Source organism: Acinonyx jubatus, chromosome D1 (assembly GCF_027475565.1).
Source record: "Acinonyx jubatus isolate Ajub_Pintada_27869175 chromosome D1, VMU_Ajub_asm_v1.0, whole genome shotgun sequence".
Classification (NCBI taxonomy): Eukaryota; Metazoa; Chordata; class Mammalia; order Carnivora; family Felidae; genus Acinonyx; species Acinonyx jubatus.
In genome coordinates this window covers 106,400,351-106,416,277 of record NC_069390.1, presented here as the reverse complement: position 1 = coordinate 106,416,277, position 15,927 = coordinate 106,400,351, and the positions used below count along the sequence as shown (strand labels likewise).

Sequence of the window (15,927 nt, the reverse complement as noted above, 5' to 3'; positions counted from 1 at the left end):
GTTTTTATTCTTTTTTAAGTTTATATATTTATTTTGAGTGACAGAAAGGGAAAGAGAGAGCATGCATAAGCAGGGGAGGGGCAGAGAGACAAGGAAAGGGAGAGAGAATCCTAAGCAGGCTTCGTGCTGACAGTACAGAGCCTGACGCAGGGCTCGAACTCATGAACCGTGAGACTGTGACCTGACTCAAAATCAGGAGTCAGATGCTTAATGGACTGAGCCACCCAGGCACCCCTATAATGAACTGTTTTTAAACTTACTCTGTGAGCATAACAAGAGTTGGGGGGTTTCTCATGTTTTGTACATGCTGCAGGCTATAGAGATGCCCGAGTAGTTTAAACATGACAGCAGTAAGCAGTTCACATACCTGGGTTGAGTTACACCCTCTAATTCCATCAGGGCATCCCTCCCCGCCCCCACCCCCACCCCCCCGCCTGCTGCCAGACATACTTGAAAATAGAAACGTAAAATGTTTTTTCTCCTGAGAATCTTCTCATTGATTGTTTATGAACCCAAAGAGAAGTATAGCCTTTCCGCTTCCCAGTCCCCGCGGTCAGGTAGCACCATCGCGGCTGGACAGCACTCCTAAGACTGCTTATCTTTAGCGATGGGATATTTTCTTTCATGAAAAAATACTGCTAATCCAGGAACATGGGAAGATACCGTTTGTAGCCCTGTATGTAACATCACCATTTGCTCCGAATGGAAAGCCAAACACCTGATCTTAGAAAAGATTTCTCATTTATGTAAAAAGTCTTCTGATGACGTAGGCACCAAAAAACGAAACCATATTAATTGTATGTTTAATTGCCTTCACAGAAAAAAATTTCATCAATTGGAGTGTCTTTCAGATTTCAGACTGTTAGATTGCTGTGTGATTAGAGAGATACGCTTTCATATTTTTATAGCATTTACTCTTGCTTCCTCTCTAAGTCACCGTATACTGTTCCCGCTGCCTGCTGTATTTCAGGCACGCAGGCTTTCTCTGTGTTCTTCCTGCACACCAGGCTGTTGGTACGTAAAGGCCTTGAATGTATCTGCTGCCTGTTGCCCTGTTGCCCCGGATGTGGCTTCTCGTCATGCAGATTCTAGTTGGACAGTGTCATGTCTCAGACATTCCCTGACCACCCATCTCAGGTTGCCACCCGGTCCTTCTCTTTTGTTACCGTTTTAATTCTCTGCACGTTCCTTGTCAGCGTCTGGCGTATTTATTGTCCATCTTCTCCGAACCACAACATGAACTCCATGGGAATGGCGACCTTATCTGACCTGTCCAGTCATGGACCCCCTTCCCCCGCTCTGCCCCGGCTTTGGAGCCTGGTGCCCCCTGGCACATAGTCGGTGTTCGCTGAATAAGTGAGAATTAGAACCAGGCAAAAGATCTGAGAAATAGCCTTTTTTCTGCTTGAATAATTTAAATGATCCACAAGATTCTTTGTATTTCTTGCCAGAATTTCTAGAAATGCATTGTTTGAAATGGAGACTCCTTAATTTTAGTTGTCAAATTTTGTTTTTTTGGTGCAATTATATTGTATATACATGTACATTTTAAGACTTTTTGTTTTTAAATATATTTTTTTCTCTTATGTTTTAATTATCTCAGTAAAGGAATGGAGGGAACCAGTTACCATGAATCCGTGTACAATGCTCTACAGTCTCTGAGAGATAGAGAATTCTCCACATTTTATGAAAGTCTCAAATATGCCAGGTATTGTAAAAAGAGTTACTGTATTTTAACATTTAGTGTCCTGGCTGCTTTTCTGAAAACTTGATGAGTAATTTCAGCATGCGGATTTGCACTGCTGAAGGGTAAGGACTTGGTGGCTTTGGTCAGGTTGTGTCTTCGTCGTTCCCACCCTCTTGTCAGGCAGCACCTTCGCTGTGGAATAAATCATGCCAGTCAGTGTTGGGATTCAAACAGTGCAGAAGGGGGAGGCGAAATCCTGTGAGTAACAATTTTGTAGCTTATGTACATCTGAGAAGTAAGTGCTCAGATGAGTTTTATCTTCTGCAGGAATGTTTTTAATAGGAACTGTGGGTGTTTTCCGTCTCTTGGAAGGACATTCTCTGTGTTTCAGCGGTTTTATATGAGAGAATTCTCTATTCGTATTTGTCAGGTATATATATGTGTGTGTGTGTGTGTACACACACACTATAATAGTACCTTTTTGTTTTTTGTTTTAGATGGAGGAGCTTGCTCATGTTAGGTGCTTACATAAATTGTTACATTCTTTTTTTCTGATAAGATCTTTTTACTTGTTCATGTGGTTCACATCTGTTCTTTCCTTAAAAAAAAAAATTCCCTTTGGGACCAGGTCAGCTCTTTATGTAGAGCCCTCGAGAACGAGATTCCCACCTCTCTGTCCTGTTCCTGGGCCTCTGTGTCTCAAGAGTTGTAACCTCGCCTCCGTTGGTAGTTGTATGGCATTTACCTCTTAGCACTGGTGTTCTTTATGTTAAGTGCTGACTGCGGTTAGTACTTACCAATACTTAGGCTTGTTATGAGGCGCAATGAGATAATACACCAGAAGGTACTTAACTATAACAGGTTAAACACAGGTAACATACTATTTATTTAACAGTAGTTAGTGACCTGTTAAATCCTGTATTTGGTTACAAAAATATTTGCTGCTATTTTGGTGCTTATTATGTGCTGGCCATTTTGTTAGGCTTTCTCTGTGTATTCTCTAATGTTCAGAAGAATTCCGAAAGCGAAGAAACCTAGGTGCAGGGGAGTGCAGGTTAGACAGCCTGTGGCTTAGGGCCGGGTTGCAGTACAGGTCCATGCGAGGATGGTGTTTCTGCCGCAGGATGCTGGGGCCTCCACAGCATTAGGTCAACAGCAGAGCCAGCAAAGCAACTCTGTAGCCACAGATTTGAACTTTGATCTTTCTGCAAGCCTCTTCGTGTCCCAAGTGTCTTGTCTTTTGCCCCCAGGGTGAGAGAAGTGGAGGAGCTGTGTAGGGGCAGCCTCGAGTCCGTGTACTCGCTCTACCCCACCCTCAGCAGGCTGCAGGCCATTGGAGAGCTCGAAAACATCGGGGAGCTTTTCTCCAGGTATGTGGTTCCTGCGTTGCTGTACCTCTCCCCCGAGGGCAGGTCTGCTGTGTGCAGTAAGCCCTGACCAGAGAACTAAGACAGAGGGTGAGCCTTGACCGGAGGACTGAGACAGGAGGTGAGCGCTGACCAGGGAACTGAGACGGGAGGTGAGCGCTGACCGCTGAAACGTTTTCAAAAATATTTATTGTAAAAATTCCAGTTTTTAAAATTTAGCATCATTGTACTGATTCACAGCTTTCCCCCTTCCTACCCCAGATAAAATTGGTTTTCCACGGTTTTTTTCGCCATAGCACGTGATCGGCCATTCTGTCTTCAGCACTGTGTTGGCATTGGTGTTGTTTTAGGTCTATGCTGCCATGCTGTACTAGAAGCATAATTTTTTTTTTTTAGTGAATATAACTTATTGTCAAATTGGCTTACATACAACACCCAGTGCTCATCCCAACAAGTGCCCTCCTCAGTGCCCATCACCCATTTTCCCTCTCCCCTACCCCCCCATCCACCCTTAGTTTCTTCTCTGTATTTAGTAGTCTCTTGTGGTTTGCCTCCCTCCCTCTCTGTTTGTACCTATTTTATATTTTCCCCTTCCCTTCCCCCATGGTCTGTTCAGTTTCTCAAGATCCCCATATGAGTGAAAACATGATAATCTATCCTTCTCTGACTGATGTATTACACTCAGCATAATACCTTCCAGTTTCATCCACGTTGCTGCAAATGGCATGATTTCATTCTCTCTTATTGCCAAGTAGTATTCCTTGTATATATAAACCGCATCTTCTTTATCCATTCCTCAGTTGATGGACATTTAGGCTCTTTCTGTAGTTTGGCTATTGTTGAAAGTGCTGCTATAAACATTGGGGTACAAGTGCCCCTATGCATCAGCACTCCTGTATCCCTGAGGTAAATTCCCAGCAGTGCTACTGCGGGTCATAGGGTAGATCTATTTTTAATTTTTTCCGGAACCTCCACACTGTTTTCCAGAGCGGCTGCACCAGTTTGCATTCCCATCAACAGTGCAAGAGGGTTCCCGTTTCTCCACATCCTTGCCAGAATCTATAGTCTCCTGACTTGTTCATTTTAGCCACCCTGACTGGTGTGAGGTGGTATCTCAGTGTGGCTTTGATTTATATTTCCCTGAAGATGAATGACGTTGAGCATTGTTTCATGTGTCCGTTGGCCATGTGGATGTCTTCATTGGAAAAGTGTCTATTCTGGTCTTCTGCCCATTTCTTCACTGGATTATTTGTTTTTCGGGTGTGGAGTTTGGTGATTTCTTTATAGATTGTGGATACCAGCCATTTATCCAATATGTCATTTGCAGATATCTTTTCCCATTCTGTTGGTTGCCTTTTAGTTTTGTTGATTGTTTCCTTTCTAGTGCAGAAGCTTTTTATCTTGGTGAGGTCCCGATAGTTCATTTTTGCTTTTAATCTCCTTGCCTTTGGAGGTGTCAAGTAAGTAAGAAATTGCTCCTGCTTAGGTCAAAGAGGTGTTGCCTGCTTTCTCCTCTAGGGTTTTGATGGTTTCCTGTCTCCCATTCAGGTCCTTCATCCATTTTATTTTCGTGTATGGTATAAGAAAGGGGTCTAGGTTCATTCTTCTGCATGTTGCTGTCCAGTTCTCCCAGCACCATTTGCTGAAGAGACTGTCTTTTTTCCATTGGATACTCTTTCCTGCTTTGCCAAAGATTTGTTGGGCATACATTTATGGGTCCAGTTCTGGGTTCTCTATTCTATTCCACTGGTCTATGTGTCTGTTTTTGTGCCAATAGCATATTGTCTTGATGATGGCAGCTTTGTAGTAGAGACTGAAGTCTGGGATTGTGATGCCTCCTGCTTTGGTTTTCTTTTTCAGTATTACTTTGGCTATTTGGGGTCTTTTGTGGCTCCATACAAATGTTAGGATTGTTTGTTCTAGCTTTGAGAAGAATGCTGGTGCAATTTTGATTCGGATTACATTGAATGTGTAGATTGCTTTGGGTGGTATTGACATTTTAACAAGATTTATTCTTCCAATCCAGGAGCATGGAATATTTTTCCATTTCTTTGTGTCTTCTTCAGTTTCCTTCATCAGCTTTCTATAGTTTTCAGCATACAGGTCTTTTACATCTTTGGTTAGATTTATTCCTAGGTATTTTATGGTTCTTGGTGAAATTGTAAATGGGATCCATTTCTTTATTTCTCTTTCTGTTCCTTCCTTATTGGTGTATAAAAATGCAACCAATTTCTGTACATTGATTTTGTACCCTGTAACTTTGCTGAATTCATGTATTAGTCCTAGGAGTCTTTTGGTGGACTCTTTCGGGTTTTCCCTGTAGAGTATCATGTCATCTGCAAAAAAAAGTTTTACTTCTTTGGCAATTTTGATGCCTTTTATTTCATTTTGTTGTCTGCTGATACTAGGACTTCCAGTGCTATGTTAAACAACAGTGGTGAGAGTGGACATCCTTGTCGTGTTCCTGATCTCAGGGGGAAAGCTCTCTGTTTTTCCCCGTTGAGGATGATATTAGCTGTGGGCATTTCATATATGGCTTTTATGATGTTTAAGTATGTTCCTTCTATCCCAACTTTCTTGAGGGTTTTTATTAAGAAAGGATGTTGTATTTTGTCAAATGCTTTTTCTCCATCTATTGACAGGATCATATGGTTCTTATCCTTTGTTTTATTAATGTGATGAATCACACTGATTGATTTGTGAGTATTGAACCAGCCCTGCAGCCCAGGAATGAATCCCACTTGATCATCATGGTGAATAATTCTTTGTATATGCTATTGAATTTGATTTGCTAGTATCTTGAGAATTTTTGCATCCATGTTCATCAGGGATATTGGCCTATAGTTCTCCTTTTTTATGAGGTCTCTGTCTGGTTTAGGAATCAAGATAATGCTGGCTTCATAGAATGAATCTGGAAGTTTTCTTTCCATTTCTGTTTTTTGGAACAGCTTGAGAAGGATAAGTATTAACTCTGCTTTAAATGTCTGGTAGAATTCCCCGGGACTAGCCATCTGGTCCAGGAGTCTTATTTGTTGGGAGATTTTTGATAACTTTCAATTTCTTCACTAGTTATGGGTCTGTTCAGATTTTTTTTTTTTAATTTTTTTCTTTTTTTCAGGTTTTTATTTATTTTTGAGACAGAGAGAGACAGAGCATGAACAGGGGAGGGGCAGAGAGAGAGGGAGACACAGAATCTGAAACAGGCTCCAGGCTCTGAGCCGTCAGCACAGAGCCCGACGCGGGGCTCGAACTCACGGGCCGTGAGATCATGACCTGAGCCGAAGTCAGACGCTTAACTGACCGAGCCACCCAGGCGCCCCAGATTTTCTATTTCTTCCCATTTGAGTTTTGGTAGTGTGTGGGTATCTAGGAATTTGTCCATTTCTTCCAGGTTGTCCAGTTTGTTGGCATATAATTTTTCATAGTATTCCCTGATAATTGCTTGTATTTCTGAGGGATTAGTTGTGATATATCCATTTTCATTTGTTATTTTATCTCTTTGGGTCCTCTCTCTTTTCTTTTTGAGAAACCTGGCTAGAGGTTTATCAGTTTTGTTTATTTTTTCAAAAAACCAACTCTTAGTTTCATTGATCTGTTTTTTTGCATTCTACATTATTTATTTCTGCTCTGATCTTTATTATTCCTTTTTTTCTGCTGGGTATGGGGTTTCTTTGCTGTTCTGCTTCTAGTTCCTTTAGGTGTGCTGTTAGATTTCGTATTTGGGATTTTTCTTGTTTCTGGAGATAGGCCTGGATTGCAATGTATTTCCCTCTTAGAACTGCCTTTGCTGCATCCCAAAGGGTTTGGATTGTTGTGTTTTCATTTTCATTTGTTTCCATACATTTTTTAATTTCTTCTTTAATTGCCTGGTTGACCCATTTGTTTTTTAGTAGGATGTTCTTTAACCTCCATGCATTTGGAAGTTTTCCAAACTTTTTCCTGTGGTTGATTTCAAGTTTCATAGCATTGTGATCTGAAAGTGTGTATGGTATGATCTCAATTCTTTTGTATTTATTGAGGGTTTTTTTGTGGCTCAGTATGTGATCTATCTTGGAGAATGTTACATGTGCATTCGAGAAGAACATATATTCTGCTGTTTTTGGATGAAAAGTTCTAAATATATCTGTCAAGTCCATCTGGTCCAGTGTATCATTCAGGGCCATTGTTTCTTTATTGATTTTCTGTCTAGATGATCTTTCCATTGTTGTAAGTGGAGTATTAAAATCCCCTGCAGTTCTTACCAATAAGATCGCTTATGTTTGTAAATAATTGTTTTATGTATTTGGGGGCTCCCGTATTCGGCACATAGACATTTATAATTGTTAGCTCTTCCTGATGGATAGACCTCGTAATTATTATATAATGCCCCTCTTCATCTCTTGTTACTGTCTTGAGTTTAAAATCTAGTTTGTCTGATATAAGTATGGCTACTCCAACTTTCTTTCACTTCTAGTAGCATGAGAGATGGTTCTCCATCCCCTCACTTTCAATCTGAAGGTGTCCTCAGGTCTGAAATGGGTCTCTTGTAGACAGCGAATAGATGGGTCTTGTTTTTGTATCCATTCTGATACCCTGTGTCTTTTGATTGGAGCATTTAGTCCATTTATGTTCAGTGTTCTTATTGAAAGATAAGGGTTTAGAACCATTGTCTTGTCTGTAGGTTTCATGCTTCTAGTGATGTCTCTGATCATTTGTGGTCTCCGTAACACTCACAGCGTCCCCCTTAGGATCTCTTGTACGTCTGGTTCAGTGGTGATGAATTCCTTCAGTTTTGTTTGGGAAAACCTTGATCTCTCCTATTCTGAATGACAGGCTTGCTGGATAAAGGATTCTTGGCTGCATGTTTTTCATATTCATCACATTGAAAATTTCCTGCCATTCCTTTTTGGCCTGCCAAGTTTCAGTAGATAGGTCAGCTACTACCCTTGTATGTCTACCCTTGTAGGTTAAGGTCCATTTATCTCTAGCTGCTTTCAGAATTCTCTGTCTTTGTATTTTGCCAGTTTTGCTGTGATATGTCGTGCAGAAGATCGATTCAAGTTACGTCTGAAGGGAGTTCTCTGTGCCTCCTGGATTTCAGTGTCCGTTTCCTTCCCCAGATTGGGGAAGTTATCAGCTGTGATTTTTTTTCAAGCACACCTTCGGCCCTTTTCTCTATCTTCTTCTTCTGGAATTCTTATGATACGGATGTTGTTCTGTTTCGTTGAGTCACTTAGTTCTCTAATTCTCCCCTCTGCCTCTTCAGTTCTTTCTGTGACTGCCTCTAGTTTATTTTGCACCTCATTTACAGCATTTTTGAATTCATCATTACTATTTTTTAGTTCCTTGATCTCTACAGCAGTAGATTCTCTGCTGTCTTCTATGCTTTTTTCAAGTCCAGCGATTAATCTTTTTTTTGTTTTAATTTTTTTAATCTTTATTTATTTTTGAGAGAGAGAGAGACAGCGTGTGAGCAGGGGAGGAGCAGAGAGAGAGGGAGACACAGAGTCCGAAGCAGGCTCCAGGCCCTGAGCTGTCAGCACAGAGCCCGATGCGGGGCTCGAGCTCACGAACTGTGAGATTACGACCTGAGCTGAAGTCGGACACTCAACCAACTGAGCCAGTCAGGCGCCCGCCAGCGATTAGTATTATGACTATTATTCTAAATTCTAAATCTCCCTACGGTAGTGGTGTTTTGAACCCTCCACTAAGTGTGCTTTCATTTGTTCATTCAAGTAGCCCTGGAAAGGAAAACAAACAAAACTCAGAAAACAAAAACACGCGAACAAACGAAAAGCCAGAAACAGAAACACCAGCTGCAAGTAAACCATAGGGTGGAGGCAGTGCTGTTGGAAGAGGCCTTACCCCATACGGAGAGAGAAATGACAGGGGCCGGGGAGAAAGAAAAATAAAAATTGACCAGGCAGAGAAACTCTCTGGCTTAATCCAGAGAGAGAGAAGGGAAAATAAAGAAGGAAGTGGGGAAAAAGAAAAGAAAATAAAGTTATCCAGACAGAGAAACTATACAGCTTAATCCAGAGAGAGAGAATGGAGAATTAAGAAGGAGGTGTGGAACATGTATCAAGGAAATGGATTAAATATGTCTGCTTAAACAAAGCAACAACCAGAGTAACCAGACTAGAGGAGGGAAGAGAGAAAAGGACGAAAAGGAAGGAAGAATATATGTCTATAATTAGAATTATCCGAGAATTAATCCAGGCAGTGCAGCGGCTCAGGTCTGGAGGAGGGGGCGTCGGGTTCCTCAGCGCCAATCCTGTTCCCGTAGATACACAGCACCTGGCGCGGAGGGGCGTGGTTTGGTGTAGGCGGGTCCCGCCTCCACTGTGGGCTCTGCCGTCTGTTAGCTGAAGTCCCCCCTTGGTGGTGATGGCAACCCCCAGTCTCTTCTTCACAGACCTGGTGTTCCAAACCACTGTGTTCGAGCCGTCCTCACTGTGCCACGGACACAAATGAGGACGCAGACGAGGCGGTTTGTCCTGCTCCACCGACTCCCATGCCTGGGGCTTGGCTGGGACTCAAACTCCCGCTCCGTGCGCCCTGGTCCTGGCGAAGCGCCGCTGCCCGCCGCCAGATATGTGGTCCCCGACTGGCAGGCAGGCGCAGCAGGCTTTGCCCTTTGCTGCAGCACTCCAGGGAGGGGATCGCTTTCTCCTACTGCGGGCTGCACCCGCGACCTAGTCCCCGAGCCTGGGGCTGGCTCCCCTCCTCCCCAGTCGCCTGATCTGGACAGCTGGCCCAGTCCCCGGCAAGCTCTGCAGTTAGAGATGGGCTTTTTCTCCGTCCTGGTTTGAGGTTTTTCTCTTGTCCAGATACAGTCCTATGCTTCCCCAGCTGCACTTTCTCTTCCCTTTGTGTCTCTGCAGAAGGGGATCCCTCTCCTCCGTTCGTTTCATCGCTCCCAGTTCAGAATCACGCATTTACGGCAGTCAGGTTATCCCTGTGGGTCTCTGGAAGTGACTGCCTCTTTCCCTCCCGGACTCTCAGAATTCAAAGTCCTTTAGTTTCAACACTGCTTTGTTTCATAAAGGAGGGAACTTTGGATCCCCCTACTTCTCTGCCATGTTGGCCCCTGCCATATGGAAGCTTCCTGAAGGAGCTTTCATTTCCTAGTCATCACCTTGTCATCTTCTTACTGTCCCTTCTTCATCTTGATTCCTGTCAGTACAGTGGCCCTCAAGGATTGGACGGTATTGCTTAGTGTGATCGTGTGGGGAGCATCCTTTTCATGCAAACTAATTGCAGAATATGCATTTTCTCTTCCTTTAATAAATAATGTTGGGGAGTGAGACCTTTGCCGGCTACCAGCATTTCTCCCCCTGAATTGTGATTTCTTTAGCAGCTATAATTATGCATAGAGTCCTCCCCTGCACCCACTTGGGCACAGCAGAAATTAATACACTTGTTCCCTTTCCTTGCTGACATGCCGCCTTTTGCCACAGGGAACGTTGAAGCGGGACTAGAGGTGTCGGCGTTCTGATACCAAGCCTCATGAAGGTGTTCTCGTTTCAGAAGAATATATACTTAGAAATGCTGCTTTTTGTGAGCTTTAAGAGTATTTTTAAGAAAATCTTTAAAAACATTCATCGTCTGTAGCCCCTGTGCTGACCCTCACAAGTCTGATGGTTTTGTAGTTTTCTAAACTTTGGTGCTTACTTTGTATCCTTTTTAAGCTCTCATGTCATTACTGTCAAAACTCCTTTGTGTTTTATCTTAAATGCAGAAGCTGTGTGGTAGCATTTTTGTCCTTCATTTCTCTTTCTTACGTGGCTTCTGTGATGTTGCTTTCAGATCGGTCCCTGGTAGGCAGCCCTCTGAAGTCTACGCTAAGTGGCGGAAACACTCCCAGCTTCTCAAAGACAGTGACTTTAGTTTTCAGGAGCCCATCATGGCTCTCCGCACAGTCATTTTGGAGATCTTGATGGAAAAGGAAATGGAAAACTCCCAGAGAGAATGTTTTAAGGATATTCTCACCACGCACCTTGTAGAACTCTCCATACTAGCCCGAACTTTTAAGAACACTCAGGTAATAAGATTTAAAATGATGTCGTCTCACCCTATGACTTTTTCTTTTATGACCCAGAAAATGGAAAGCACGAGTAAAACAGAAGTGTCACCGAGAAACAGATTGCTATAAAAATATTGCTTAGGATAATTGTTCAAGATTTCCCGTTTTGGCATCAGACCTGAGTTCAAGCCTTGGACAGGGTACTTCTCTAAGCCTCAATCTCATGGTTCTGAAATGAGAAGATACCTAACTGACTATATTGATAACAATTCAGTGGTCTTATATACTGCACGCATACACACACGTGTGTTCGTACATGTGCTTATGTATACATCTATATGTATGTATTTGTGAGAGAACCAGATGGATGCGGGGCTGAGGGAGGCAGGCACAGATGTACTTGAGACCGTCCTGACAAACCGTCGTCAGTGATGGGAGTTACTGCTTCCATGATTCATACTAGCAGTAGTAACAGTAATGGTATTTATTCCCATATGTCGTTTTCATTTCAGCTCCCCGAACGGGCAATATTTCACATTAAACAGTACAACCCACCTGGTCGTGGAGTCTCCGAGTGGCAGCTGGAGGAGGCCCAAGTATTTTGGGCAAGAAACGAGCAGAGTCTCGCCCTGAGTGTCCTCAAGCAGATGATCAAGAAGCTGGACTCCAGTGGTGCAGAGGTTTACTGTTTTTTTTTAATTGGCTGAATTAGTATTTTACTGTTGTAAAGCAACCACTGAGCTTTAAAATAGATATATTTTTAATTTTTTTAATGTTTGTTTATTTTTGAGATAGAGCATCAGCGGAGGGGGGGCAGGGAGAGAGGGAGACACAGAATCCAAAGCAGGCTCTGGGTTGTCAGCACAGAGCCCAATGCGGGGCACAAACTTACAAACCGTGAGATCATTACCTGAGCCAAAGTCGGACGCTTAACTGACTGAGCCACCCAGACGCCCTGAGAGAGGGAATCTTAAGCAGACTCCATGCTCAGTGTGGAGCCCAACAGGAGGTTTGATCCCACGACTTTGGGATTATGACCTGAGCCGAAATCAAGTCAGACGCTCAACCGACTGAGCCACTGAGGTGCCCCCTAAAATATTTTTAATAAGTCCACAGTTTTATTAAAGCCTTGAAATTTGCTTATCTATGAACAAGAAATTATAAAAAGGAGCCTGGAAAATTACTATTTGTAAAGAAGTTTAGAAATACTGATTTTAGTTTCTCTTTACAATAATTCTGTTAGTCCATCTTGTGGTAGATTTATTTGATTTAACCCAGTGTTAAGCATTTTTTTTTAAACTTTATATGGAATTCGAGAAGAGTATGATGGAAACAAACATGAAATAGTATAGGAGGTGGAGGGGGAAGAAATAGCTACTATAAATTCAAAATAAAGAAATGGAAGAGGAAATGTGTGAGAGAACCAAAGTTTAAAAAGGAAGCAAGTTGGAACAATTAAGTTGTCAGTCTTCATACTTAGGAAAAAGAATGTCTCATATTTTATTTAACATTACCCACTGGTTACTGGAAATCTGTGTGCCTCTGTAGCTGTCTCTCCAGCGTATTATGGGCACAGTAGAGGTGTTTGCGGGAGTCGTGCGGTGTTTGCAGGTGTGGCCACGGTGCTCTCCTTCTGACACGCATCTGCCTTTCCGGTATTGGGCACTTTAGGACATCCTCATCGGAGAGTTTTACCATTATACCAGAGCTCCGGAAGCTGATACAGTATGATGTTTACACGTTGCTTAACAAGTGGGGCCCGGGATCAGCCTGGCTCCAGGTACCTGCCACCTCTGTATGTACGTCCGTACTGCCACTGCACTCTGCAGATGAAGGGTAATAGAGTCCTCGCCTCACAGGGTTTTGTGGGGATGAGGTGAGGTAACATACAGAAATCAAGCCTTGCTAAAGTGCCTGGCATATACGAGGAAAAATATTTTTAACCTGCTTTTTTCCCCTACATGGAGGATACTTTCGCATAGTCATGATAGTGAATTACATTTTAAGATTTTGCTTTTCATATACAGAATGATCCCAGCCTAAGACTTCTGTACACAGAATGTCTGAGGGTTTGCGGCACCTGGTTGGCGGAAACTTGCTTAGAAAACCCTGCGGTCATCATGCAGACCTACCTGGAAAAGGTAAGGTTTTCTCACAACCCTTAGGAGAGCTGTTCAGTATGAGTACGCTTGATCTTTCATCAAGGCCATGTGCATTTCAAAAGCAAATAAAAGGAAGATTTCAGTTTTGGGGTATTTATTACTATAGCAGCTCCATGTAATTTTTAGGGCAGGATGAAACAGTGGTAAAAAAGAAGGACCCTGTTTTGAAAGGAAGCCCAGATGTGTCTTCCCTCACTGCCCCCCCCACCCCCACCACCTACTCTCTGAAGTTGTTTCTGGTCATTTCTCCATTTACTTATCTACAAGAAGAGGTGATTAAGGAACATGCAAGTTAGTCTTGACTGTGCACTTGTAACCCAACCGCCTTACAAACAGGATCAGGACTTTGTGCTCCGGCCCCTCTCTCCCTCTTGTTTCTCCCCTTATTCCTGTAGTTTAATTAATTTTGGAAGTAGCTATCTCACTGTAAATAAGTATTGCATGAAAAGTATAATATGACCGTCTTTAAATTTTATGAAGCCCTTTGTTTTCTACAGTTTGTTAAAATATTAGCTGTTTTGGTTATTTCTACACTGTCAAAGTTGTTTGAAAATTCAAAATACTGTGCTTCATATAATTTAGCTTATCCATAAAAATATGTATAAATTGAACTTTACTGTGACTGTCTTTTTAAGTGGTTCTTTAGATACATTTAGGATCTGTGTAAATAACATAAATTATTGTGTTTTCTTGAAGGCAGTGGAAGTTGCTGGAAATTATGACGGAGAAAGCAGTGATGAGCTTAGAAATGGAAAAATGAAGGCATTTCTCTCATTAGCACGGTTCTCGGATACGCAGTACCAGAGAATTGAAAACTACATGAAATCATCAGAATTTGAAAACAAGCAGGCTCTCCTGAAAAGGGCCAAAGAGGAAGTGGGCCTTCTTAGGGAGCATAAAATTCAGACCACCAGGTAACTACATGTCCACCAGTGATAAGTGACAAGATGCACAGAAATGCAGTGACTGTATGTATAGACAAGATGTACAGAACCAGGGCGTGATTGCGCACTGTGGTTCTAAGCTCATTGTAGACTGTATGGATGTTAGCTTTTTGTTTTGCTTTTTGGGTTTGTTGGTATCATAGTTAAAAGGAGATAGGTGGTGAAATTAAATACGGAAGAGTTATCTATTCTGATGTGTGTGTGTTTTTTAAACCCTTTCTTCAGGCGTCCCTTTTGTCTGAATAGGATAGTGAAAGTAGAGAATAAAGTTAAGTAGGTATCTTGAGTAGAGTCCACTTGGCCCCTGGTTGCCTAGGATGGCTTTGATGTTTACTTTTATTTTTGAGAGAGAGCGTGTGTGCTCACAAGTGGGGAGGGGCAGAGAGAGAGAGAGAGAGAAAGAGAGAATCCTAAGCAGGCTCCACGCAGATCACGACACGGGGCTGATCTCACAAACTGTGAGATCGTGACCTGAGCCAAAGTCAAGAGTTGGACGTTTAACCAACTGAGCTACCCAGGCGCCCCTACAATGACTTTTGAATTGCCCAGACTTACTTTGAGATACTAAGTTTGTTCCCTTATAATTTTTAGAATTTTGCTTTTTCTCCTAGGATGGACAGTTGACTTTTCATTTATGTTGTATATCATGTATGATGTAGTTCTATACATCTTGATGGGTTTTGCATCTTCCTTTAATTATCCAACACAAGATACACGATAAAGGTGCAGCGAGAGCTGGAGCTGGATGAGTGTGCGCTCCGTGCCCTGAAAGAGGATCGTAAGCGGTTCTTATGTAAAGCAGTTGAAAATTACATCAGTTGCTTATTGAGTGGAGAAGCACACGATATGTGGATATTCCGTCTTTGTTCTCTCTGGCTTGAAAATTCTGCAGTTTCTGAAGTCAATGGCATGATGAAGGCAAGTCGTCTTTGTAAACCCCAGATTCTAGCCTGCGCTTGAAAAGCTTAGACAAGAGCCTGCCGGTGTTATTTTGTGTGTTCTTTGTATCCCTGCCATGTGGTTCTGTGCTCTACTGCTACGTACTTGATCAGCTCTCATGATGCAGGTTTATGCGGAGACGAGAGCCTTTAGGTCAGTCTTTCACTGTACCTTTGCAGTTACTGCTGGAAAGTACCAGAATGCCAGATTGGGAGATTTCAGGCAGGTTTTTCCTCTGGCTTTAGCTTTTCTGGGATTTTTACAGTGAATTACTTTGGCAAATGACAAACACATTTTTAAGAAACATTAAGGCAGTAGTATTTCCTGAGTTTTTACTTAAAAATTTTAGATTTCAGTGAGGATACCTAATATTAAAGTTATGCTTATAGGATCTACATTGGCAATCCATTTGAAGCTTAAAAATAAAGTGGTTCTTCTGGATGAGAAGAATGATAAGACACATAGTAGTTACAAGCAAGCAGTCTCTGCTGCAAGTGCACATTCAATCCTCTTAACTTTTGGCGTCAGGGAACCCGGTTACCCCATTTTATTATACACGGACTTCCCAGGGGTCACCATCACAGCAGCCCTCCCGTCTCATGGAATGTAATCAGTGCAGGTGTTCCAGGTCTGAACAGTTTACTTTAGGATCAAGCACTGTGACTCACCAGTGAATCAAATCCAGAATACCACTGAAACTAAGAGAAGATGAATCTTAAGGGGAAAAATGTAGCTAGTGCAGTTTTAGTAACAACCAGCAGATGACTGTGCTGGCAGCGTTATCTTAGAGTAATTTATTTGCTTAGATGTGAGGCTTCTTGAA

General features: G+C 42.3%; 1 protein-coding gene across 10 annotated transcripts in view; it reads left to right on the top strand.

Annotated features, from left to right (window-relative positions):
* ATM (ATM serine/threonine kinase) overlaps positions 1-15,927 on the top strand; it is a 131,438-nt gene that overhangs the window by 91,179 nt on the left and 24,332 nt on the right. For all 10 annotated transcript variants that reach the window (XM_053204139.1, XM_053204141.1, XM_027036433.2 and 7 more), the window contains 7 exons: positions 1,604-1,708; positions 2,938-3,057; positions 10,843-11,077; positions 11,572-11,739; positions 13,087-13,200; positions 13,918-14,135; positions 14,876-15,083. In XM_053204139.1, the coding sequence (XP_053060114.1) occupies positions 1,604-1,708; positions 2,938-3,057; positions 10,843-11,077; positions 11,572-11,739; positions 13,087-13,200; positions 13,918-14,135; positions 14,876-15,083 (1,168 nt within the window). The remainder of the gene's footprint in view (positions 1-1,603; positions 1,709-2,937; positions 3,058-10,842; positions 11,078-11,571; positions 11,740-13,086; positions 13,201-13,917; positions 14,136-14,875; positions 15,084-15,927) is intronic.